Source organism: Labrus bergylta, chromosome 16, assembly GCF_963930695.1.
Source record: "Labrus bergylta chromosome 16, fLabBer1.1, whole genome shotgun sequence".
NCBI lineage: Eukaryota > Metazoa > Chordata > Actinopteri > Labriformes > Labridae > Labrus > Labrus bergylta.
Genome location: NC_089210.1, coordinates 23563803 through 23590905, shown reverse-complemented (window position 1 = coordinate 23590905; position 27103 = coordinate 23563803). Strand labels below are relative to the sequence as shown.

Sequence of the window (27103 nt, the reverse complement as noted above, 5' to 3'; positions counted from 1 at the left end):
TGTCTTTCATTTAGCTTGTAGGGCCATGTTTTCCTCTCTTTATCCCCCCCCCTCCTCCTTCCTTCACTCCGTCTGTGAGCTGCGTTTGAAAGTGAGGCTGGAGGGTGAGACAGGTGCAAAAGCAGAGAAAAGGAGACGTGAACCACCTGGACTCTGTCGATGACTTAGAGGTCACTGAAATACGTGTATGTTGTGCTGTTGGACAGTTGAAATCTGTCTTGATTGCACATAATTTACAAAGAAACACTAAGACAAATAGTTAACTATACGTTTATCTCTTCTCTTTATGACTTTCTTTTCCATCTTGTATTTCCTTACGTCCCTGACTTTGGTTCATTCATGATCAAAGGTCTATATGTTCATTTTTTATTGCTGATTTATTCAACTTGTATGTCATTTTGTGTAGTTTGGAAGGGCTCAAAGTTGGCATTTTATCTTACTTTTGAGAATATTCTTTAGTCAGTAGTCAGTAATGAATATCCTACTAGACTTTCATAATACTGCCCTGTTTTTTGCAATTTACAGTGCTTTAACTTTGTTATGAAATGTCTTTCATGCAACCATGCAAAATGATTTATTGCACAGTATAAGGGACATAGGCTGAATTTAATAGATTAGTTTGGATGTTAATTTGTTGTTTGATGTTACAACCCACGTACAATAAGTGAGTTGTCATAGTGATGCTATTTCTTGTCCTGATATTGCGTTTGGTTTTCATCTCCATCCATGTTCCCTCTCCGCCCTCCACCTTCAAAGTTCTTTGTTTTTTTTAATGTCCCCTCACAAAATGAGTTTTGTGTTTGGTTGTGGTGTAAATGATCTCCAGATGGAAGGGATTTAATAGGCCCAGGTGTACTGGCTTACAGGCACAACTTCAATATGACCTTTTACCTCTGATGTAGGTCAGTCAAGGTCAGCTCTTTCTTCGTGGTAAACAAGCTTCAAATCTATCCTTATCACCCCATTCAAAAGGGCAGAGGTTTCTCTGCCAATTGTGTGTGAGAGAGAAAGAACGAGCCATATGTTTCAAAGACAAATTTCATACATTACAGCAATCCCCAGGATAGTCTTGTATTGTGTGTGTCTTAACTCAGGCAGGAAAGGCAAACATGACAGGCACAGCCAGTACTTATTTGCGTATGAACACAACCAGCTGCACTGGACCTGAAGGATTATGCTGGGTTAGTCTGGATAACTGAATCTTGGTGATTATTGTCCTGTCTTATCAGTTATCTCCCTCTCTCTGCTTTCCATCTCAGCAGCTCCAGGGTATCCCAGATTCTCAGGGAGTTTGGCCCACACTTTCCTTCCCATGAGCCACTTGGATCACCATGCCAACAGTGGAGTTCTTTATGGGCAGCACCGTTTCTATGACACCCAAAAAGGTGAGTCGTGATGATTAAAATGTCATAGAAATAAGACATTTAAATCCAGTTTTTGTAACTTAGTATAATTTAATTTGCTAAGGGAATATAATTATACCTACCAACACTATCAGGTGAGCTGCCTAATCACATTTTGTCGTAGCATTTATCTATCTAGACTAATGTGTTTGTCTTTTTTGCCTGTCCTTTTTGTACATTAGAAAACTTCTACCTTCGAAGTCTGCCGTCCCAACCACCTCTCATCTCAGCTAATCACAGTCTGCCACCAATGTCCAGGGCAGGTTCAGGACACTCTCAGGGGTCCTGTAGCAGAGAGAGAGATCCAGGTGCAGGGACAGGACTACATAAAGGTCTGAAAGAGGGATCCGTAGAGAGAGGAGTGGGAGCTGCCAAGGACAAGGAGAGGTCCAGCAGCAAACAAGATGCAAAGGAGAGACAGCAGCACCAACAGCACCACAGCCACCAGCCACCACAGCCCACACACCACCACCATCACCACCACCATTCCCACTCACATCAACAGCATCAACACTATCCACAGCACACGCTACCCTTGGAGGAGGTGAACAGTCGGGCAATGGAGAGGCACAAGGCATCACTCCCAATGGAGTACAGCAAGGAACACCCTCAGACTATGGGCAAGCCCCTCAGTGCCTGCTTACACAATGGCAAAATGCAAAATGGAGATGCAGGAACTGGAGCAGGGGGCAAAGCCTCCATGTCCAGTTTTGGTGGGGAGGGCACAGCCCTTGGGGCTATGGGAGGTGGGGGGAGCAGCCAGGGCAGACATATGGGGTCCAGTGGCAATGGTAGATGCACCAAGGAGGGGGTTATTGGGGAGATGAGGATCAGTGAACAACCATCAGACTGTTTAGAAAGGGGTCAGGCCCCACTCCACCATTCTCTGTCCTACTCTGTACCACCACCCTTACATATGGGTTCTGCTGCAGGAGGGGCACATCCCCATTCTCATTCTCACCCCCATACACATCCTCATCCAGGGAGCTTCCCTTGCCTTCAGCTCCACCCCAGTCACCCACATCACCCACACCATTCCCACCATACACACCACCACCCAGACTTCTTCTGCCCACCTCCTCCGGCTCCTCTTGCCAACCCTGCCTCACATGACAGGGGGCCGGCCAATGTGGTGCAAGAGGGTAAAGTCACTGGAGCGACATTTGTGCCATCTGTGGCAGACCTTGGGGACAAATCAAGTGGGCCATTCCAGCTTGGTAACCCTGACTGCCAGGGTGTGGGTAGTGGAGGGGGAGGTGGAAATGCAAAGGATAAGGCAATAGAAAAGAATGGAGGCGGTGGGCACCATAGTAGTTGGCACAGAAAACAGCAGCAACAACAACAGCAGCAGCAGCAGCAGCAACAGCAGCACCCATACAGAAAGACTGAGAAGGCACCAGATTGGATGCAGTCCCATCATCAGCATCTTCAGCCATCACAGCTTCCTCCACCTCCTCAACTACAACAGTCGCCGCATCCACAACAGCAGCACCAAGTTGCACGGTCGCGAAGCGCTGAGTGCATCAACAGCGGTGTAGACATGGATGTGTTTCGGTCCACGCTTCCCCAGGGGCCTAAAGCTGGACACTCTGTTCCTCATTCTGTCAACACTTCACCTTACAGAGACTGTTCCCATCCAGGCCCCCCACCAAACGCCTCCCCACTCGGAAGTAAAAGCATGGGGCAACATGGTGGGGCTGGAGCACCCCATGGACCTGGTCCTGGGGGCAGCTGCTCCTTACAGAGGGACGGCCAAAAGGTAGCCAGGATACGCCACCAGCAGCATGGACGACCTGGCCCAGATGCTCCTTCTCCTGCTGAGTTGAATCAGGTGACGGGACAGGAGTTGAAAAGAAAGATAGACATGTCTCCGTATAGTTTCAACAACAACAGCGGGCAGCACCACCACCAGCAGCCTCCAGTGCCATCCTGGGCCATGAGGCCTCCACACCACATGTCACAACCGGAAGAGGAGCAGAGGAAGTCGTACATGGAGTTGGGGAGCACTGGAGGGCAACACTCCCAACAGCAGCAACAACAACAGCAGCAGCAACAACAACAACAACAACAGCAGCAGCAACAGAGAATGAGCTTGCCACCTCCCCAACCTTCCCCTGTTCCTCCACTCAATCAGCAACAGCAGCATCAACAGCAGCAACCTGAGCCCCAGGGCCCAACTCAAGGGGAAAGCAGTGCCATGAAAAGCTTACTTAAGTATAGCAACCAGCAACAGCCACTGCTCCTCTCCCAGAAAAGCCCCTTTGGGGGGCTTGGGAACCTCAAATCAGGTCCCGCTGGTGGGAGCTGTGCTTTGCAGGGCAACAAACAGACCCTACCTTCCAGGAAGGGCCCCACCAATGAAAACGAGCGCCCTGATTACAGTGGAAGAAGCAGGGATATCGGAGAAGCCGGACATGGAGAAATAGAGGTGCGGCAGCCCCCGGTGGGAATCGCAGTGGCGGTGGCCAGGCAAAGGGAGCCACCTTGTCGCTCAGCAGACGGTCATTCCAACAGCCGACAGGGAAGGGTTCATCCCTCAGTGAAAGGTAGGGGGCTAGGTCACTGCAACCTACACAGAGCTGAAGGGAACAGAAGGAACAGAGACCCGTTTCGTCTTTATCTCTTACCTTGTAATTGCCTACTTTTAAAAACAAAGAAAGAAATACAGAAAGATAAAAAATGTATAAACCTGAAAATGTTTTTGAAGTCACAAGCCATACCCAACTTTTTTAATGATTTGATAAACTGTCCATTATCGTGTGTAATTCTCACTGGCCGTCACTTCTAGTACATTTAAATCTGATTTGATATGATCTACAACAGGCAGAATCATCTCCAATCAAACTTGAATAAGGACCATACTTGACAGCATTAACATAACAGTTTATCATAAATTAGTATATTTAACACACAGTTATTCTTGAGTCCCTGGACGTTACATTTCAGTAAACTAATAAACTAGTCAGTCCCTTGTGAATCATTGTAATGTTTAGCAAAATGGTGAGGGGCCTAGGGAATCCATTGCCATTGGACACCAGAATGAATGATAATTATTAAGCTAATCTTTGTCTCACAGGACTCCCCCGCTCCATCTATCCCTCAGACCCCACCACTGAAGAGGAGAGGAAGAGGATGAGTGGGGAACAGATGGGTCTGAATTGTATAGACAGAGAGAGGGAGGTGTATATCAGGTAAGTGACTTAATAGCCATTCTGTCATACTCAGTTTCATTCTCTTTCTCTAATAAACGGTCAATATCATGTATTTGTTTTGCCTCATGTTTGTCTCGTCTTCATTCCAGGGATAATAAAGAAAGGGTCGAGTTTGCAAGAATCCATCCCTCCAACAGTTGTCATGGGGACCTCACCTCTCATCTTATGGTCCCAGGCGGGACTACCCTCCAGTCTGGCCAATTAGGAGATCCAGCTGCACATTCAGCTCACCATCATTGGATGCCAAGAACTGGTAGCCCATCCCTCTGGATGACAGGACACTCCTACGGTGAGAAAACACTTATAGCTTTGGAAATTAAGAGGGGGAATTTGCTTACCCTTGGTGACTGCCTTCATCAATTTCCATCCTATAAAACATTGTTCACACACACACTGCGATCTAGAAAATTTCCAGACATGTCCTCTTCATGTTATTTCAACAGAAAATATTGCACTGCCTTTAATACATACAGTAGAGTTTCTATAATGCTAAATAGCACATATGATGATGCTTTCAGTATGTTTAATTAGTTCTCAGGAAAGTTCTAACTGAGTCAGGATTTGTTGTTTTCAGCAGTTTTCCAATAGAATGTGCATGGTATATTTATCTTTAAACTGACCTCCTTTCTCTATAGCAGGTATAGGTCACACAGCTTTGCACCAAAATCTACCCCCAGGTTTTTCTGCAGCCATGCAAGGCCCTCTGCAGCCAGTTCTGCCTCTGCCCCAGGACCCCTCTACTCAGCTGGTGGTGCTGCCCACAGAGCCTCCCTCCCATCCTGCAACTCATCACCTTGGTATGCCCATAATCATTCTTTTTCTTCTGTAAAGCCAAGTGTATTCGGAAAGCACTATTGACAAATTCATTGCAAGGAAGACAAAAACTAACCTGAGGTGTGTAAATAATGTAATATACACACGAGACCATTCCAATCTGCCTTCATATTCTTCCACACGTTCAATCCCAAAACCTTAGAAATGCACTGAATGTAGCCTATAATACATGTTTGCAAACATCTGACTAGTTATATCAGTGTTTGTTAAAACATTATAATTAAATTAGGTAAAAAATGAATAGAGAATCTCATAAATCTACCTTTAATAGGCTCATTCACAGACCCCCCTCCTCACACACCACTATTCAAACTCACACCACCTGCCAGCCCCAGCAGGAATAGAAACTTCAAGTGGTCAGAAGTATCAGAATCCAAAACTACACTGTATGTACGATTCCCCCTACACAGAGTAAAAGGTATGTGAGTCAGGGGGTTACGGGAAAGATCACTTTTCAAACTCTGCGTAGACATATTCAGCGAAGAGGCTGTGACATTTAATTAGCTCACAGTCTTCATCGGTACATTTCCTTCTGTGCTCCACAGGAGTTTCAGCTGAGAAAGGAAATGCATCCGCAAAAATCTTTCCCACAGGAAACATTTGCGTATCCAAGCCTCCGTCTCTGAACAAGGATTTTGAATGTGTCTCTGAGAAAGGGGGTGGAAGGGCGAGTCAGGGGTGAGAGAATAGGTTACTTTTGGTGTAGGCCAACTACTTCCCAAGTGAAACCTGTCATAGCACCCACATGGAGTTGTAATACTCCTAAAAGGCACAGATTGAGAAAGGTTTTTCACCCATAGGCTTGGGAACTTAACCTCCTTGGTCCAGTTGCAGAGCCTTTTTGTTGTGTGGTTTGGCTAAGCAGGTGGGACTTTTGCAGCAAAAGTCCACATTGAGTGCATTTCCAGCCCAGTATTTTGACCTCTGATCAACTTTAACCATCATCATCTGTTCACATTTCATCACTGTCATGATTTTTTTTTTCCAGCATTCCAGCAAACTCTCAAGGCAGTTCTTAAGACACAGCTTTCTTTTTAGAAAGGGGGAGAGTGTGGGATTCTTGTGCCTGGGGAGATGATGTTCAGTGAAGTCAAAAATATTTTTTTAAGAGATTTGTCTCTGTAGTTGCTGTGGAACGTAAATGGAAAGGTTTTTAAATGATCCATAATGGTTTTACTGTTTGAAATTGGTGTGTGGGAGGTAGATAATGAGAAATATGGATAACAAAATACTGTGTTTTAGTGGGTTGTGCGTAGTGTTTGTGTGCATGAATCCAACGTGTGCACACGTATGCATGTCTATGTTTTCTAAGGTAGCCCCCTCCGTCACATTCCTCCTCCTTTTTCTCATTAGATGTGATGGAGCAGCCAGGGCTGTGGCCCCCTGTGTATGGCGCCCGGGGCCCACCCTCCCACATGCAGCATCCTGCTGTGTACTCCCGCTCCCAGTTTCTACGGCAACAAGAGCTGTATGCTCTCCAGCAGCACCAACAACTTCAGCATCAGCATCAGCATCAACATCAGCAGCACCAGAGCCACCAGTCACAAAAACCACAACCACAGTCTCAAACCCAGCAGCAGCAGCAGCAGCAGCAGCACAGAGCTGCACATGACATGGAAATGCAACATCATGCATCTCACAATGCACAGGTAATTGTTCAGGAAACATATATGCGAGAAAATGATTTTGATCATAGTGTGAAGAGGGTTTGATCAAAGTAGATGTCCACAGATCTGTCTATGAAGAGAAAAAGAGTAAAGTAGAGTTTGTGAGGCATGAGTCAGCTTTAATCCTCACATTACCATTAGGTCTATTTTTAACTCTCCCAATTTTTTCTGGGATATGCTGATTTTCTCACAGTGATGAAGTCAATCTCTGAATACAGGCTGAGAAGCAAATAGCTTTAAGTGTTTGAAAGTTTGCTTTTGTTACTTCAGTATCTGTATTATTCGACTTTATTTTTTCAAAGCTTAGTGGATTAATTTATTAAATAAATAAAAAATAATAAATGGAAAATGAAATGAAAGGATTTTGTTATTTCATTGCTAACATAGAAATCTACTTTCTTGAGAAATGTAATTAATATCTCTTTTTTTTTTTTTAACGTCATAGATGCAGAAGAGGCCGGATGAGCCCTCAGTTGAACTAGAAGAACTCATTTCAGAACCAAGAACGCCTAAACCTGCCAAGCCCTACTCGTACAACCAACATCAGAGGAACACTTCTCCCCCGGGGGCCTGCACTGCTCACCTGTCCCCTTGTTGCCAGTCTCCCTCACTACGGCCGCATCCTAAAAGCACTCCCTCCACACCGTGCCCTGCTCCCAGCCCTGCTGCAGCAGCCCCTCACTCGCCTGTCATCAGCCCGGCCCCACCTCAAATGCCCAAGGGGAATGAAGCCCAGGATAAGAGAGTAGAGGGACAGCCACCACAGGATTACCCAGAGTCTCTGGAGCCAGGTAAGAATTACCAAAAACATCCATAACCAAAGAATATTTTACAGCTGCTATTGCATTCCATGCAATACACAGCAAAAGAAAGTGAATTCTTGGCTATTGCACAACATTAAATATTATAATCAATGTTAATTACAATGGCCACTCTTAATAATGATCATTTTTTCTGCTGGTGTTGTGGTAATATGTGTGGGCGGCTTTTTTGGCAAGCCACTGATTTACTGAAGAACTCAAAGCTGCAGATTAAAAAGGCTGTTCGCTGTGCTGGGTTTTTTCTAGCACTGTTACCTTGGTAATGACTGAGAAACACCTCAATAGCATCCCTTGCCTCTCCCCCGCCCCCACGGGTCTCACACTCTCTTCATCATCGTTAATGTCTGGCTAACGGCCACTGAGCGCCAAAGAAATTGTGTCAGCTGCTCTGAAAAACCAAAGGCTTGGCCCACTTCAAACAACACTCTTCTAAAAGATTGCATGTGGTCTCCTATTGCTCTGACTACTGTTATATCTGGAAAGGTGCTTTTCCTTTTCCTTATTTGTGCCCTTTTGACCTCATAGGTAGTATACTAGTCAGGGAGTTTTCTCTAGCGTGAGCCTGATGAGTGACCAAGAAGCGGCATGAGATAAGATTTAGATATTTCATAGGACGAGCCATCAAAATTGTTAAGCCAATATTTGTTTGTTTCTGTAGATCTGCCTCCTGGATATACCTACCCTGCTATGACCATGGGCTACAGGGGTGGACCCTCCCCCCAGGATGTTCGACTGGCTGAGCCGGCCGACCTGGAAGCTGTCCAAGCGGAGCCTCCTGAGCATGTTCCCCAGTCTCTCTCCAGCCTGGGGGAGGGGCTAGAATGCCAAGCGGTGGTCAGGCCCCTCCCAGAGTCACACCCACCCAAGGAAGTGGAGCAGGAAGAAGGGAAAACTATTCCTGAGAGAGTTCTGGAACAGAAGGAGGAGGTCGAGGTAGCGGCAGTGACAACAGCCAACTATGTGCCTGGAGAGAAGGAGGTGGAGGATCAGGGGCCCGCTGAGGAAGAGGTCCTGGTTTGCCCCCCTGCCGAGAGCCCCGTGTGTGAGGCTGCTTCTTGTCCAGTCTCCCTTTCAACGGAGGAGCTGGAAAGGCCACAGGCTGTCATCACCCTGGAAGAGGAAGAGGATGATGTGGCAGTGGGTGAGGAGAGCCAGGTGGAGCCTGCTCAAAAGGTCAACATGCCTGGAGAGAAGGAGCCAGAGCTGCCCACCATCATTGAGCTTGACCCTGCTTCTCCTGCAGGGCCGGAGTTGCAGACTCCAGCCCAGGAGGAAGCAAAGGACAGCGAGCAGCAGCAGCAGCAGCAGGAGAATGAGACGAGCCCTGAAGATGCCTCAGTGGATTTTGTTTGTCTGTCTCCTGCTTCTGTCTCCAGCCCAAGTCAGGCAGCAGTTGCCGTGCCCAATAAACCTAACGTGCCCTGCTACTGGAGTCTGGAGCTGCTGATTGCTGCTGCGTTCTGCACAGATGTACCCCCGTTCCCCTTGTTCCCTTACAGTGCCCCATTAGTTGCCCCGTCACTACCTAACCCCCACCACGGTATGGAGCTTCTAAGTGAGCTGGCGGATCTTGAGCTACAACAGCAAAAGCGCACATGTGGGAAAAGCCAGGGTGAGTTGTTCCATTACTCATAGACATTAACAAGGGTCTAGAAACATTCATGTGAGCAGAATGCACTTCTTTCTCGTAGCCTACCTTCCTCTTCCGCTGCGTCCACCGAGGAAAAACTCCCACTACCCCCTCAGGCCTAGCCTCGTCGGTCTGCGTTCCCTCTAACATGCTCCTCTCTCCCTGCTGGTCTCGAAGGCCTCTGGTGGATTCTAACATGTCCCCAGAGAAGCTGTCTGCAAGCCCGCTTGCCGTTTCTCGTCTTTGGTGTGTTAAAGGCACTTTTATTTTCTAAAAGGCTGTTCTAACGATGCAGAGGCCTCGGGAGAGGGAGAAGAAGCAGGAGGACCGGGCTGAACTACTAGAGAGGGGTGTACACCTCCCTTTCTCCCTCCCTCTCCTTCCCTTCCAGCTTTCCTTAGGGAGCTTTCTCCGTCTCTCCATCCTGCCACTGTTTGATCCACACGTGTGCATAGATGCACAACACACACACACACAAGAAAGGCACACGCAATTGAAAATACACCAACGTTAAGGAAAAATGGCACACACCACATTGACTTCCCTCTTTCCCACACACAACACGTTACTGAAAGTTAGTGCGTAATCGCAAAAGCAGTCGATGTTTTCAGCACCCTGGAGCATTGCCTGGGTAATTAGACCCCATTGTTTTAAAGTGCCTTTAAAAGCTTCCTTGTTTTTCAAAGCGGCATGTTTTTTTTTCATTTTTTTTATTTATGCAAAAGGATGTTTTGTGTTTACCACAGCATCCTAATGCATTTAACTGCTCCCAACAGAGGTTTCTATAAAAAGGGTATCATCAACTGATTTCAGAGTCAGTGATGTTGTCTTTGAGATGTGATCCTGTTGACAGCCCAGGGAAGTGGCACATGTCAAGTCACAAACAGTTGTCTTTACCAAAACAAGTGCTAAACAAGGGAAAGGATCTGTCTTTTAGTCATACATAGAAAGAAGGCAGTGTTACACGGTAAACAAAACTCATATTTTTATTCATATGCGTCTCTGTGGCGACCCCTGTATTCAGCCTTGAGGCGCGTAGCTTCCGTCAATGAAACAGACAAACTGGGATATTTACGAAGGTCTTGGTCCAGATGGTCACTGACAAATCAGCATCTGTTGAGTTCACAATGATATGACCTCTAAAGCAATATTCTCGTCTTCCTAATGCATTGGTTTGCATGATAAAGTTCCTTACATTTCTGTCTTTTTCCCCATGAACTTCACAAATAAATGAGTGCAGTTGCAAGTTTTGACCATCAGTTTGCACATAACAGGTCCATCTCTTTCTCCTTGACTCTGACACTTTTGAAATCAAGTATGGCATTAACAATATATTTCTGTTGTTCTGTAACAGAAGACGAGTTGCTGATGTTTGACCTCCAGAGCCTCGCTACCCTCGCCACAGCCCGTGCCATGGAGATGGGTACCCAAGACAGCAGCAGTGCGAGTTCTGGGCGACATTACCCGGCCCGCAGGATCCTCAATTTACGCAGGAAATGCAGCTGGACTCCTCGCAATGAACGAGTAAGACTACAACTATGTGTGCTTGTGTTCTCCTTGAAGACAAATACTGTAGAGTTATGATCATTCAGATAAGAAAATGGATGCATTGCGTTGCAACAATGATTAAAAAAAAATAACCTTCAATTATGAATATCTTAGGTGTGCCCGGCCAAAGGTACCATGGAAACAATGGACGGTCCTGAGCTTGCAATGCGTGTCAAGTTGGCTGAGCTACAACGTCGCTACAAAGAGAAGCAAAAGGAGCTTGCCAAACTTCAGAGGAAGCACGATCATCAGTGAGTGCGACCCTATCATCCCCCCCTTTAAGCTCTCGGCTACTTTTTGTTACACATTTCAAAAGCAATACAAATTTGAACCCTTTCTTTTTTTTCTTTTTCTTTTTTACCCTCAGTTTTCAGAGGGTTTTGTTTTGTATTCTCTGCTGGTGAAGGCATTTGAAAGACATGTGTGGTGTCTTTGTCTTGCCTGTGTGTTTACATCTGCTTGTGTATGCAGGAAGGAGGAAACACCTCGCAGCCCAGCACGACGAGGACCAGGGCGGCCAAGGAAGCGGAAACCCACCCTCACCACAGGTCCACTGTCCTCATCTGAGGGCCTAAGAAAAGTCAAGTGAGTATCACTCAGCTAATCTCCGCTGGCTGGCTAAAGTCCAGTCGTGCCTGATAAGCCCCTTTGTGTCACTGGCATACAGGGACTGCCTCTCATTGGCATAAACAGGAAATGGGAGAACACAGCTGAACCATTCAAGAAATTCCACTTGAGTCCTCTTCTAATCTTATCAACACTGGCGTTAATTGTGAAGCACAATCAGTGTCAGTTTGTGTATGTCTGCTGGTACAGAATGTTTATGTATATGCTTGATATATGGACTACTCATACCTTAAAACCACTCATACCCCTCATTAGGCTATAACCCAGCTAATCTTTAACCTCAGTGGCATTACGGTTGTGCATGTTTGGCTTAGCTGTGCCGTGCTGCAGAGGGAGCTGGCTGCTGGGGGGGGGGGGGGGAGATGACAGGCAGAGGATGTAATTAGAGTACTGTGAATTCTCCTGTAATCTGTCCCAGCAGCAGGAATGCGACACACCACAGCCCAACAAGGTCACCAGGGGTCCAAAGGATAACACAGTGGTCAGACAGTCCAAGCACTCAGATATAAGCTGACATGTAGAACGCAATGTCCATGTGTGTGAGGGGGATTTTTAAAAAAAAAAGGAATACAGAGCGATGCAGTACAATTGAAATAAAGGGGAAGATGTAGACATTACAAAATATTCAATAAATAAGGCCTTGCATGTCTTTTCAAAGTGTTTCGATTGCATTCATTGTTCTTTAGTTCTAGGGTTACAATTGATGTTTTGTGGTAGTGACGTAACTGGTGAAAAAAAAACAAGACCAAAAGGTTTATCAGATAGAGGGTTTCTGTCAGGCTTCAATTAGCCTTAGTCAGCCTTTTGTGCTCTTAGGCTTAGAGCACAAAATGCAAACACAGAACAGAACCATTTCTCTCACTCTCCATCTCCACACATTGCTGTGGTGCCTGGGCAGCGGTCCACATTGTTCCCAGCTGCCCCTCTCTGATGTCACCTCCACTCTCTTTCCACCCATGTACCCCTGACCCCTTGCCTGGCCAAGCCCCATCGGAAAAGGGATGCTAATGCTGGGTGACAATGACACCCCAAATGAAAGGGTATAGCGGCCAGGGCCCTACAGCAAAATGCAGGGGAGGAAGAGAAGAAGGGCAATATGGGGGCGGTAGGTTGTTCTGCAGGCCCCGGTACAGTAAACTGTAGTCTCTCTCTATATTGGATTGAAATTTTAGCCACAGCTTTTGTACACTTTTATTTTTATTCAAGGCAACCTGGGTAAACATCCTTTAGCTTCTGCAGATGTGTGCGTGTAAAGCAGCAACAGAATGACAAGTACAAGAAGCAGAAAGACTCGGGACTGATTAGCCCCATGTTGAGTTACATGGCAGGGTTATGTAAAAGCATGTGCTTGCACCTGTCACTCATGCCACTACAAGAAGCCGACGCTCGGGTACTATGATAGAGGGCAGTGGGTCAGTGGAGTAACAGCCCAGCCTTTTGGTTTTTTCTTCCTTACCTTAAATTCCTTGAACCACAGGGAGTGTGTGTGGCAAGTGTGCGATAAATCAAAGACTCCGTGCCCGAGCGTTTTATGCATCTCTGCAATTAGGCATAGATGCAGCTGTGTGCTCATGAGCATTTACAGTGTGCAGACATTGTTTGTTTTTGTGCATGCCTGATATTCCTGTGGGTAGAGCGCTGGAGTCCTTTGTGGTGCTGCTTTGATTGGGGGGAAGGCTGGAGAGAACTGCCGCTCGCCAGAAAACCCTGCTAATCAATTCTGTTTAATTAGTCACTGTATGCTCAGCCCCAACAGCCCCCCACAAAGGGGAGGGACTCTGTCATATTGTGTTTGTCAGCAGCGGGAGGCAAGCTGTGGCGGGATGTGCCTCACAGGGACAACTCACACTCCGCTGCCACCTCTGTCACTCTCCTGTCAGTCAGTGGGCAGACAGTCCCACTGCCCGGCAATCACCTTCATTCTCTTCTTTGTCTGTTAGAGATGCAGGCTGACACACACTGATTAAAGAGAGAGCACGCAACTGAGGCCTCAAAACAAAAAGTGTATTTTTGGTGTTTTTGTTTCAATACTGACTAAGCAAAGAAGCCAAAGCACAACTGATTCAAAACACTGTCACCAAGTTCACGGTACAATATGAAAAAGACCTTGTGTAATAAAACTTTACGTACTTCCCATTTAAACCCTGCTTACTGTGTAAATATGACTGATTTCCTAGACAGTAAGCACACTAGAGAGAGAGTAAGTTAATCTTTTGTTGGCCAGGCTCATGTTGGTGTGGCATTTTGAGGGGTTTGCGTGTGATGCTGTTCGGTGGGGAAAAAGTGTGCCACCGTTATATGAAAATGCAACTGCAGAGCTATGAAATTCACTGGGAACAAGAGAGCTGCATACAAATGCAATGCCTCCCAACCATCTACTCTATCATTCAAAGCTATGCAGTGCTTCAAGGGCTGCAGAGACACTCCCTAGATAGAGCTTTAAGGTTTCTTATGCCACACCGCCCTCAAACAATCCCAGGTTCCTTGTTAGATCCCATTTTTTCCAAGTATGTTGGTTCAGACAGTGGGCTCTCCATGTCCTTTTTTGTCATTCTGTTCATCAGACAGAGAAAGGAGAGTTATAAGATCCCACTGAGAGGTGATTCAACTCTGTTTCCCCCTGTGATGTCCTACCCCCTCTTTTCTTTTAAACTACTGCTATTCTTCTCTAATGAATGCCTCTCCCTTGTTTTGACTGGCAGGTCGCTGGGGGCGGGGCTTGCTCTGTCGCCTGAGGACCTAGGAGGGGGCGGAGACAGCCAGAGAAGGAAGAAGAGGCTGTCCAGTCGAGGCTTTGAGCGACTCGGCAGCACACAGGTCAGGGTCCCCTTGTCCTCCTCCCTTTTGTCCTCTATGCAACTACACATGAAAAAAAGGGCCACTCTTTGTTTCTGTGCGTTTGATTTATTCCTTTGTTGTACACCATTTCTAATTAGGTGCAACCCTCAGGAGTCAAATCCTCTGCTCTCCATATTAATATCTCTTTTATTGGGGCTTCTACCATTCCTCTTTTTTCTCTGTGTGTGAGCAGAAGAGAGCCCTCTCTCTCTCTGACGTTTTGATGCTTTTGCCGCTGCTGTGACCGGGAGTGTAACTGGCTCTCTCTGGCTCTCTCATCTTTCTCTGTTGCAGCAGATAAAAGCACAGGGCTGCAGAAAAAGCAGTCTTCACAGCCTGCTCAGCTCCAAGCTGGCCAGTGATGTGACTCAGCTCAAACAGAAAGCCCATGGTAAAAAGAATCTCTCAGGGACAGGCTCCAGGGACAAGGAGCTTTCGCCCTGTAACTCCAACCCCAAGCACAGACACCGAAGCCAGGGCACAAGCAAAGTCGAGTCTAGGCTGGAGTCTGGGGGACAAAGTGACACAGGTAGACACTGGCAATCATGATACTAATAGTTCCTTAATGCAGTTTTGTTTGAATAAGAATATCACTGTTTTCAGTTTAAAATTTCACAACCTTAAATTCTTCCCAATTATTTTTAACATAGATTTTGATTTTTGATTATTCCCAGCAGCCAGTGGCGACAGTGGTACCCAAGAGAGCTGGACGGGACTGGTGCGCCGAGGACGTACAAAGGGATCCAACTCCCTTTCACAGGGTTCCTCTCGTCTGAGTCAGTCCAGATCAAGAGTTCTCCACGGCCAGAGACGGGACACTATGGAGGAGGGAGAGAGCTCCCCTGCAGAGAGCGTCTCCTCTGATCAAGGTGAGACTGTGAAAACTGAGAGGTTATTGAACTGGTTATTATGAGTCACATGAAGTGAAACGAAAAGAGGCAAACTGGCCATCGCAACCCAATACAGCAAAGTGGTGATTAGGGGAACTGCAGGGTAACTCAAGACACGTCATAATACAATACGACAGTATATCATAGGATACGGTATGATAAGAGATACATGACAGATGAGTTGGCAGGGAAATCTGCTGAAAGTGCCATATGTTTTTAATTAAAATATCAACATTTGCCAAGTACACCCATCCTGTCTTGTAGTTATTATTGTCCTCTGATAGCGTGAAATACCTGGAGTATTCCAGTACAAACCAGGATGCTGTGTCATTACATTCTGTACTAAGAGTGAATGGGCTTGAACCTTGTCCCCACCCACAGGGATCCTGGGCCCCACTATGAGGGCATTGAGCTAAGTACTTTGTAAGAGATGATTTTTGTAAAGATAAGACTAAATCTTCAACACCCAAAGAAATAAAAACAGCAAACAATGAACAAGGGCTACAGTACATGAAGCACATTTTACTTGTTTCAAGTTCAACATAAACAGCATACAGTATTTATTTTCTGACTCGAGTATCACCAACACATTGAATCAGGTATCCTCCTCAGATAGCAGTTTAAGTCCAGTGTGTCTTTTGTTAACTTGTCAATCAGGTTAAAAGTAATCAGAGGTAAGTTAATATGTGTTGATGAATGTCAGGGGCTGGGTGTGCATGGACATTCGACACCTCAGTGACCTGGCCTTGTTGGCCGGGCTAGGCTGGATGTGCAGCCACAGCTGTGGACACTTGCCTGTGAGCGGCTTTGACAGCACTGGAGACTCGCAGACTGGGTCAAAGAGCTGCTTGAGAAAGTGCAGTGACAACCCAAGCACATAAACTCACTCCTACACTCCATTCCACATTGACTCTGTAGCATGTGGGTTAACACCAGGAAATACCATAGAGGCAAGGCACTTCATATATGATTTCTGTGAACAGAAACTATTTGCTTAAATGCTAATGAAGTGCCTGTAAAATGATGGCGAGTAAGTGATACAACTTGACAGCTTGATATTGACTTACTTTAAAATGGATTAGATAAGTTGCATGCAAGTTCATAAACCTTCCAATGAGAGCACTTCAATATTTTTTTTTCCTTCGCTATCTTCGTTAGACGATGAAGAAGAGGACGGCAGTTATGATACAGATGAAGGTCAAGACTACAGAGCCCAACCTCCCAGAGATGTTACTTCTAGTTCCTCCATGACCGGTCCGAGTCCCTCATCTGTTGTAAAACTTGAAGCAAATCAGAAAGCCAGGAACAAGAAACAGAGACAGGAGCTTTATGGTAAGACAGTCCCCTGAAACTGATCCGTAAGTCAACAAAGCTGCCCCACAAGTTTCATGGGAAGCATCTGTTTTGTGTTTCTCTTCCTGGCTTGTTAGCTGTGTCTAAATCTGTTTCTCTGACTGAATGTGCACAGGCTCCCAGTGTCTGTCTGGAGCAGAAGGGGAGGTCAAAGTTAGAAAGAAGCCACCCTGTAGGCTGGGCCTGGCCACGTCCGTCAAGAACCATCATGACGAGTACCGGCCCGAAGGGGTGAGAAGGCCATGTGTGCCCAGGTCTAAGGAACCTCGATGGGGTAGCCTCGGGACCAGAGGCAACCGCTACCGGAGAAGCATGGGACTGGCCACCTTCCCAACTACCAGTGAGAGGCTAAAGAGGGCGACACGCAAGAGCACTATGTTGAGAGGAGTAATCAATAAGGTGAGCAAAAAAAGTGTTTGGAGAAATGTTAAAATGCTGAACACCAAACAATGAATAATCTTATATCGTGAACATTTTGTGAGATAAAGAAATTATCATTTAAAAAAAAAAAAAAAAGTTACAGCCTTATAGGAATGTGTGATGTTTTTTTCTTTGTTGTTGATGTAGTCTTTAAGATAAGTCAGAGTCCAATCCAGAATCTTATTCATCTTCATTTCAACCCTAACAGAGGAGAAGTTGCTGGACCGTTGGAGGCCCATCCTCACAGAGCGAGGAGGGTAGCAGGGGACGTAGGAGCAATGAACAGCAGGTACCAGTCAAAGAGAAGCCACTCCCCCCCCCCCAAAAAAAAAAAAAACAATCTTCACTTCGCTAACCAGGCACATGCAACCATTAAACAATCCAATCCTACAAAAGTAATCCCTTCACACATTCTATTAACAATTCTGGTGATGTCGTTCCGTCCCAGATTTCTCACCCTAAGGAACGTTACTGTAGAACTATTCAAATTACTTAGCACATAGCACATAGCCCAGCCTCCTGCTGAGTAATCTCAGGGGAGGCAAGGATGGAGGAGGAGATGTGGGAATGGGGGAGAAGCTTACACCTTCTGCTGTGACAGTGAAGAAATTTTTAGAGTTAAGTCACTACTGATGATTGGAAATGTAACAGGCACTGTGATGCCCCCCCCCCCCCCCCAACACTGTTAATTGCTTCTTTGAATAGCTTACCAAACCATTTCTTGCATCCATTTATTCTTCTGACTGTCCCTACTGCTCTGTTGTACAGCCAAAGGGACGAGCAGTGAGCCGGCTGCTCGAGAGCTTTGCTGCTGACGAGGGCTTTCAGATGGATGGAAGCAGCTTCTCAGAGGAGGAGGAGGAGGACAGCAAGCATTCGTACAACAGCAAGAGCCCTCAAGGTAAAGATTACACTGGATACCGTTCAGAAGTGTTTGAAGCAGAAGATAAAACTCCTCTCCACTGCACTGCTTTTGGTTTTCTATTAACAAAACTTGTGGATAGAGCCTGGTTCTATTTTTAGCATCCTATTGTCAGCTTGCTGTTCTGATACTAATTGGTGACATGAAAACGACGCAGTCCAGGGAGTGATGATACATCAATCTGAATCTATCTCATCAAGTCAATGATCAAAAATCTATATTTTTCAATGTGAAAAATGTAAAAATATCATATTTCTGGTAGATCTTTGGTACTTTTAGATTGCTACGGCTCGTCTGTGCCATGATTTATATTACATTCTGCTTGTGGTCAAAGGGCATACAATATTTTCTTATAGGTAATTGATAAATACACAGCTAAAGTTCATTAAGTGCATTACTCTACGTAAAGTTCCTGCTCCGGTCCACTGAAGGCCAAACACAGGTGACACAATGTCATTTCACAATGTACCGCTTAATAACAGTTCAAAGTGAGTCAAATCAATCAGAGCCAGAGCCGCCCCAAGCCACAATAGGTTCAGTGATAATGAAATATTTCTTTTGGTCTTTATGCAGTTCCAAACTGTTTCCTGACCAAAGATCGACTAACTGACGGCCTGAAGGTGCTGATCTCCAAGGAAGATGAGCTTCTTTACGCCGCCAGGGTCCACACTCTGGAGATACCTGACATGTAAGCACAGTGTTGTTATATAGTGTTACATGTTGGATATATATATGCTTATATTAAATAACGATTCAAAAGTCATCAATTGAAAATTGTGATTACCTTGTTCTTTTAAATTACAGTTGGATGTTTACACCTGTTTTGTGTTTGTACAGCAATAGCTCTAATATGGGGTTAACTCTGTGCAGTGTTGTATTTCCATGTAAAACCTTTCAATGCTAAAAAGTAATGGGAAATTGAATCAATTAATGATCCTGGAGGCTAACATATCCTTCCAGATATCAACCCATTGGAAAACAAATCATGCCAACCTTACTTACCTGTGAGCCTCTTAGAGGTTATCATTAGTTTCTAAATTGAGCCTCTTCTTTGACCTCCATTCATGTCTTCAGGTCTCTTTTTTCTTACATTATCAATCCACGTTGTCCCATACCAGGCTCCGAGTATCGATCCAGCCTCTTTGGCTCAGGCATCATAAAGACTCTATATCAGCAGCAGAGTGGGAGTAACACATGACATGGGAGTCAGGCAAACATAATACAAGCTTCTGAAAATAGCCTTATCTTCCTCTGCCTCTGCTGTGCTTTTTCCTTTAGCTTTAGCATTGTTATTGATGGGGAAAGAGGAAACCGCCCAAGAATCTATTCGTTGGATCAACTGCTACAAGAAGCTGTAAGTTTACACTAATGCATGAAAATAATCTATACTATAAGAAAATCCATGGTTTGATTATAGGTCACTCAACACATATATTTTCCTGAAGCATCCTTTCCACCTTCTTGCATTTACACATTGCCTTTGAGTTGTTTCCTGTAGCTCTGGCAGACCCTGTCATTTCTCTCTTTCAACCTCCCCAGACTGTCACTCAGGGTCACTGAGGCCATCTAAACCTCTTATGTGAATATGAACATATGGGAGGCAGGACCTTTGTGTTCATGTGTATGAATGTCGCAGAATGTCTGTTAAACCCGGCTCTGTGTGTGGGTGGGATAATCCGACTAACACCTGCGTCCATTCACTTTTTTCAAGTTTAAATAGGGAATGTCATTGAATTTAAAGCTCCACTGCTGCCATAGTAACAGAGCTGTTTACGGGCATGAGGGACAAAAAAGAGGCTGGCTAATTAATCCAGTAGTGATCCAAAAATTGTTGGGCTATTCAGCTTTATAAGTCATAATAAAAATGTTCACTTTATATTTTTTCAGCTGACCATAGGGTTGTGATGATATTTTTAAACTCGATTTCCAGTTGTTTGGATGGATTTGAGTTGTCTCTGAAATTGATGTTTACATAAAATGACAGTCTACTTTGGTCATCCATGAGATGAGACATAATTATATGTTATAGAAACCACAGCAAATTCTTGACTTCTTGGTATTCATCAGTATTTAGTTTTCATATGATTCTTGTGTTTTGTACCCAAGTGTTAGCTTTACTGATTACTGCAGCAGGTGACGTCTGTATCATTTGTTTTTACTAAGAGGATACTGTACTCTGTTGACCAATAAACCTGAAACAGAAAAGCAATATAAACCCTCATCTTCTCCAACTCCTGAAAAAATGATTTACCATTACCAAAGTGGCAAAATTGAAATATGGATTCTAGGAATGTGCTGTTGCTCTAATTAGAGGAAAACAGAAGCTGACAATGAAGTGGGACCTTGGCCAAATTTATTTAAATACATTGCTCAAAAAAATTGAAAGGGACACTTAATCGCCACCCTAAAGAACAAAAGTCATTTCAATTTCAGCGATACCAATCTGTCTATTTAGCAAGTATAAGTGATTGTGAATCAATTTCAACCGCTTTGGTGCAAATGAAAGTGACAACAGATGCAATGGAGAGCCATTTGCAAGACAACCCCCAAAAAGGGGAATAGTTCTGTGGTGGCCACAGCCAATTTCTCTTTCCTTATCCATCCTGACCGATTCTTCTATAGTTTTATGTTCTGCTAGTGTCCTTACCACTACTCGTTGAAATGAGGCGTTACCTGCAGCCCAATCAGGTTGCACATGTAGTCCAGCTTCTCGAGGACGGCACATCCATAAGTGTGGTCCAGATGGTCCACATCCTGGAGTGACCAGATATTATCTTAAACCACCAGTACAGGTGGATGCTGGGGTGGTGGTGGGGCTGACAGCAGTAGCACCATACTGATGCAGGGCAGAGCTAGCAATGACAGAGAAGACGGAGAGACCAGAAACTCAGCAGCTAAAATGAACGGCTAACTGGGAAGATATTTTTGTCTGGTTATTGTTGAGGTATGACACATGTCGACTAGGAAATCAGAGCAGCTCAAGTTGTCTGCCTGAAATAGCTCGCAGGCAACCCCTCATTAAATTGAAACCTTTTTTTTTACAGTTTGTGTTAGGTTTAGTGCAATTAATGTATAAATGAAAAACATTATTCAGTTTTTTTTGTTTTTAAGTTTTTTCCTTTTTTCTTTGATTATTCCTTTCAAACTTGGCGAAGAAGATCTTAACTATCTCATTAGTTTAGTGTTTATGGTTGGTCCCCTCTTCTATCCTTGCAAGCTTGTTCATACTGATCAATGTCTGATGAGTATGAGCCAGAAGGCTTAGAGGTAGAATGAGTTTCCACACACAGCCTTCTTACAGTTTTCTTATTCTCCTGGCAGCTCTATACCAAGCCCCTCTGGCAACTTAAGTCTTATCTAAACATTTTTTAGTACAGCAGCTGGTTCCATATTATGCCATACCTCCTTGTCTTAAATTAGTCCAAGAGCCTTTTATTTGACTCAGATACCAATATCCCCGATTTTAGTGTGCTTCTTCTCCCTTCCCAATGCACACAAACACCCACATCCACACCTCATCAGTCAAAGGGTCCCTCGCCATGGCAACAGTAAATGAAAGCAACCTGAAAGAGCCCCCAGTGAGTGGCGGATGCTGGGGCTGCCTGCATTGTTGGAGGGAGGATCTGGCAACCTGCAATCACAAGCCCTCTATTCAGGCCCTCTTTAGTATTACTCAGCAAGTCAGGATTTACTGCATCATGGCTTCCGTTCTTTTCAGCCCTGACTGGCACATTGGCATGAGATAAGTGCCGCTTGGAAACGTGGCACAGTCGCTGCCCATGCACAATGCTCCATGGCCTTCACACTATTTGTATATACGCGTGTGTGTGTGGATGCATGCATGCCTCTGTGTGCAGCCTGTAATGAATCTTTATTATGTTTTGGTGTGGCCTTCAGGTCCTGGATATACGTCCAGAGTCAGAGAGTATGCTCAGTGAAGGGACCAGGGTGTGTGCTTACTGGAGTGAACGCTCACGCTGCTTATACCCAGGCTACGTTCGCAGAGGTGAGTCATCAACTTCTTTTCTTTTTTTCTTTATTCCTTGTGTACTCTTCGTCTCTTTATTTATTTAATTGTATCTCCAATCCCATTTTTGATTCACCATTCCTGAGGCAAATACAATTACATCTTTTGCAGGTGGTTCATCTGATGAGGGGAAACAAGGAGGAGTGATGGTAGAGTTTGATGATGGAGACAGAGGAAAGATTTCTCTCCCAAACATCCGCCTCCTGCCTCCAGGATACCAGATTCACTGTGGGTGTCTCCTCTCTGTTTAAATGGAAATGTTCTCCTCTCATGTTGCAGTGTATTGTCTACCTCTATGTAAATGCTAATAATCTTAAACACCTTGTGCTTTAGGTGCAGAGACTTCTCCTGCCCTGTTGGTACCCAGTGGGACAACAGCCAATAGAAGTTCTAGTCTGGAGCAGGTTCCCTTCAGTGACAGACCCTCTGACAGACTGAGCACCATCAATGCCGTCATCAACAGCATCAACAGCCAAACTGTTCACAAACGAAGACCGGGTAAGAATGAACCCCTGGATCTCTTTTTTTCACCAAATGTGTAGGAATAACTGTATAGCAGGTACACCAATTCTTAATATATCATTTTAGCTGTCTTTAAGCTACAATGTGTTTCTAACTGGGACAAAAATACGTCCAGCTATCCAATCCAAGACAATATGCTTGTAAAGTTTACCAGTTTCATTTTGTAGTAACAATATAACTGTTATTTTGTTCATTTCAGGGAGACCAAAGGGTTCTGGGAAAAAACAAAAACAGCAGCAGCAGCAACAGGCAGAAATAGCCAATCGAAATCCTTCTCCTTTCCTGGGTTGGTCTTCATTGGCCAGCACTAGGAAAAGAACATCTGACAATTTATTTCAGCTCAATGGGATACCCAGGAAGGCCATGAGAGGGAAGGAGGGTGATCTGTTTTCCTTGCCTAAGACCCAGCCACTGGCCTCCACACCAGCCAAAGGAATTTTCAGCAGTAGCTCCTTTGAGGTGGACTCCTTCAGCAGCATTGCAAACGGTTACTCTTCTTTTTGTACTCAGTCTACAGGGCCAAGTCCAGGTTTATCTCTGGGCCACAAAAGTGGCCTGTATGATCAGAGGCGCAGGCAGGATGAGTGTACAATGCCAAAGAGCAGGAAGTCTGGACAAGAGTTCCTGGTCAAGTTAGATCATGAAGGAGTGACATCCCCAAAGACAAAAAACAGCAAAGCTCTGCTGTTGCGAGGTGGGTCTTCAGGAGTGAGTTGTATACCAAGGGCGGAGGCATACTCTCACCCAGTGCTGCTGGTTAAAGACAACAAAAAGGGTGGTGCCTCCCGAGTAGAACTTCTGGTGAAAGGAACAACACCTCAAAGAAAGCCTTCGAATTCTCTGCGTCTGGGTGAATATGGCGACTTGGGCTTCAGCTACCGTAGAGAGTGTCACAGCTCATACTCTGATCTGGATGATGAAGAGGACGAGAGGAGCAGGGCTGCACTGGCTGCAGCCTCAGGAGGGCTAAGGACCGCTGGCCGTTTCCTTTCTCGTCTCTCCGTCTCCTCCTCCTCCTCTGGTTCTTCAAGCTCCTCCTCTTCAGGCTCTCTCTCCAGTTCCAGCCTGTGTTCTTCTGACAATGATTCCTCCTACAGCTCAGAGGATGAAGACAGCTCCACACTGATGCTTCAGAGTTGTTTGTCTACCCACCGAGGGCTCCTGCAACCCTCTGAACCCTCCACTTCATCTAGGCCACACCAGCACTCGTTTGTGGCCAAAGCTGTGGCTGTTTCTAATGCCAAAGGAGGAGTCCCAGAACAAGTGTCCAATAGTAAGTCCCTGAAGAGAAAAGAATGCGTCAGCTCCACCTCTAAACCATCCAAGGATTTTGTAAAGAAACCTAGGATGCATCCTGATGACAATTCATTCATTCCAAGGCCCAAGATGTCTGCATTCCTTGCAGGACGACAAATGTGGAAGTGGTCAGGAAACCCTACACAGGTAAGAGTTGTGCTTTCTGCTGTATACCATCAGTGTTGCCCCATCTTTTTTCAAACCAAGTTTCCTCATAATACTAAATCATTCAAGGTTTAGAGAGATAATAACATTCCTCAACATCAAAGGAGATTGGTCAAAATGTCTGCTTTTCCACAGCGGCGAGGTCTTAAGGGCAAGGCCAGGAAGCTTTTCTATAAGGCCATTGTGCGAGGAAGAGACACGGTGAAAGTGGGAGATTGTGCTGTGTTCCTCTCAGCTGGACGCCCTAACCTTCCATACATTGGTCGAATTGAGAACTTATGGGAATCCTGGACCTCCAACATGGTCGTTAAAGTCAAATGGTTTTACCACCCTGAAGAGACAAAGCTTGGAAAGAGGCATCGAGATGGCAAGGTGAGCTGTGATGGAAGTTACAATACCATTGAGATTGTGAGCCACGTGTGGAACATAGACATTTAAGAACATGGCTTTCTTTGTTGGCCATATAATGTTTCAACTAACCCTTTTTTTTATCTTTTCCAGCATGCCCTCTACCAGTCATGTCATGAGGATGAGAATGACGTCCAGACAATCTCTCATAAGTGTCAGGTGGTGAGCAGGGAGGAGTATGAGTGTCTGACTCACAATCAGAAGCCGAACAGTACTTCCCCAGATCTCTACTACCTGGCTGGGACATATGACCCAACTACTGGTCAGTTGGTTTCTGCTGATGGGGTTTCCATTTTGTGCTGAACCTCAATGAGGACACTACTGAAGGACTCTCTTGGAGGAAGTTAAGGTCCATGATGTTAACTAGAAGATCCTCAGACACTGGAAGACAACAAGTTTCCTTGGGTTGCCCCATGGATCCATGGACTAAATGTCAGCACCAAAGAAGGACTGTCTGAGGTCACACACTGGAGTCTACTGGTATCTAATCTTCATAGAGATGATTTGATGTCCAAAACTGGTGGATCCTTTCAAGAAGAAAAGTTCAAAGTCTGGGTCTTTCTGGGCAAATTCAATAAGTGGCATTTCGCTCGTCTTACTAATCTCTTTTTAATGGATCCATTTTGGACAATTTTAAGAAGACTCGTGTTTTCAGCTCTCTTTATACGTCACCAAAGGGGAGCTGGGAGTGCATTTGACTGTGCAAATTACCACACACATGGAATAGTCTTTGCGGACCAATTTTTTAACAGGTAGCCTTACCTAAGGGAATGGAAACAAAAGTAAGGCATGGGGCTCTCCCCCGGACCGCTTCATTCCAGGGAAGTAAAAAAAAAAAGAAAAAAACATGTAAAGGATGTAAAGTTGATGTCTGTAAATAATTTGAATTTTCTTTTCCAATCAAGCCATACACTTCAGTACCTCTCACCTGTCTTAACAGATCAGGTGTACATTGTACAGTTCAATATTGTAATGTTGTTTGTTGTCTATATGTACATAAAAACTATTTTATATAGGAGTTTATTGTATATATGAGATGTATCTTTCCATGTTTGCGATTGATTTATTTTTATATGGGTGTCGAATACATGACGTTGTTTTTCCTTTGCTTTGGGAAGTCAAGATTGGAGGTGTTAGTGTTGCACTGCATATGCCCTGCTGAGACCGACGGAGACAGACAGAGCACAAACAAAGACAGAAGGATTTAGTCTATAACAGGAAAAGGCTCACTTTCTGAGAGAAAGGGGTCAGCCTGTTTAAAAAAAAAAAAGAAATAGGTCAAGTGGCTTTTTGTAAGACTGTCCTGTTACTTTGCATATTTGTTATCCTATTTTAAAAACACATTTTTATTTATGTACCTCTAAGTTGGTCATTGTCACATGGCAGATCCCACTGGACTGCAATCACGGGTCAAAAATGATTCAAGATTAATGACATGAGCGTACCATTACGATACGATATTTGTGTGTGATGAGTGTCCTGGCATCACAAAAATCATGTCCACACAAATCAATTAAGTACAAGACTGGGACTTTTCATGAAATTGCGTTAAATGTGCGTTGCACTCATGAATGCTTAGTTCAGCACATTATGACCGACAAAATACCAAAGTGTCTTTAATGTCTTTATTTCCTTATTTAAATTGAACATGTGTCAAGCACCTGTACTGAACTCAAATCAGAAATCACTGGTAACTTATAGAATACTTGTCCTCCACTATGTGCATAAAGATTTATCTATATATTGGCTTTGCATTGTGACAATGGTTTCTTGCACATGTACCTGCAGTTTTTGTTAAGTGCAAACACATGCAGCAAAAGGCCACCTGGAAGTGTGACTGTGAAGGTCGAGGTACTGACAAAGTAAGACGTGGAGTGCTGACAATTTGTTGGAATTAGTCGATTTTAGTTTCATCAGCCAGCTGTGTCTATTTTGTACAGTACACGCACATTCTAAATGCTAACTGTGAAGGACAATCAGATTCACAAAGCAATGGACATATAAAAGGTTCACTCAATCTGAAAATGACTTAAGTTAATTTAATTTGTGCCAAGTACATTTTGTCCTTATTTTTTTGTCTTGTTTGATATGCAATCCTGAGTATTCTTTGTTCACAAAGTTTTATTTTGTTCGCCAACCTTTTATTTATTGTCATTGTTGCTGTTTTTTTTTCATGCCAAGAGCGCTTTATGAGAATGTGACATTGTTTTTCTTGGTGTGATGTCGCATTTGCATTTCTTAAATAAAACTGGTCTTGTAGAGGCCATCTAGTAAAAAGAAATAAAGCAACACTGGATTCTTCTCATCCACAAACCTCTGTGCATTGATTGCAGTATTCTTGCTGCATTTCCATCATCTTACTGTATCTGCGTATTCCCATCAACACGTATGTATGTGTAACCCAGCTATTTGTACACTCACTGGTACTTATTTCATAGCGTTAAGTTGTTATTATTGTTCAAACAATATTTTTTCTCTACTTTAAACCCAGAAAAAGCTCAATCAACGGAACACTGGAAA

General features: G+C 44.6%; 1 protein-coding gene across 5 annotated transcripts in view; it reads left to right on the top strand.

Moving 5' to 3' along the window:
• The window catches only part of LOC109994607 (BAH and coiled-coil domain-containing protein 1), a 62526-nt gene extending 35638 nt beyond the window's left edge, over nt 1-26888 (top strand). The window contains exons 4-29 of one of the 5 annotated variants that reach the window (XM_065964533.1): nt 1260-1385; nt 1586-3949; nt 4480-4594; nt 4705-4904; nt 5254-5412; nt 6803-7098; nt 7562-7907; nt 8596-9549; nt 10922-11091; nt 11230-11366; nt 11587-11700; nt 14445-14559; nt 14878-15109; nt 15255-15449; nt 16629-16802; nt 16939-17222; nt 17452-17532; nt 18012-18144; nt 18739-18853; nt 19444-19519; nt 22063-22171; nt 22304-22420; nt 22526-22690; nt 22914-24157; nt 24311-24547; nt 24677-26888. In XM_065964533.1, the coding sequence (XP_065820605.1) occupies nt 1260-1385; nt 1586-3949; nt 4480-4594; nt 4705-4904; nt 5254-5412; nt 6803-7098; nt 7562-7907; nt 8596-9549; nt 10922-11091; nt 11230-11366; nt 11587-11700; nt 14445-14559; nt 14878-15109; nt 15255-15449; nt 16629-16802; nt 16939-17222; nt 17452-17532; nt 18012-18144; nt 18739-18853; nt 19444-19519; nt 22063-22171; nt 22304-22420; nt 22526-22690; nt 22914-24157; nt 24311-24547; nt 24677-24886 (8468 nt within the window). In that variant the 3' untranslated portion in view covers nt 24887-26888. Of the gene's footprint in view, nt 1-1259; nt 1386-1585; nt 3950-4479; nt 4595-4704; nt 4905-5250; nt 5413-6802; nt 7099-7561; nt 7908-8595; nt 9550-10921; nt 11092-11229; nt 11367-11586; nt 11701-14444; nt 14560-14874; nt 15110-15254; nt 15450-16628; nt 16803-16938; nt 17223-17451; nt 17533-18011; nt 18145-18738; nt 18854-19443; nt 19520-22062; nt 22172-22303; nt 22421-22525; nt 22691-22913; nt 24158-24310; nt 24548-24676 lie in introns of all 5 variants that reach the window. The other 4 variants (XM_065964531.1, XM_029279888.2, XM_065964532.1 and 1 more) reach the window with 4 other exon arrangements.
• Nucleotides 26889-27103: the final 215 nt, after the last annotated feature.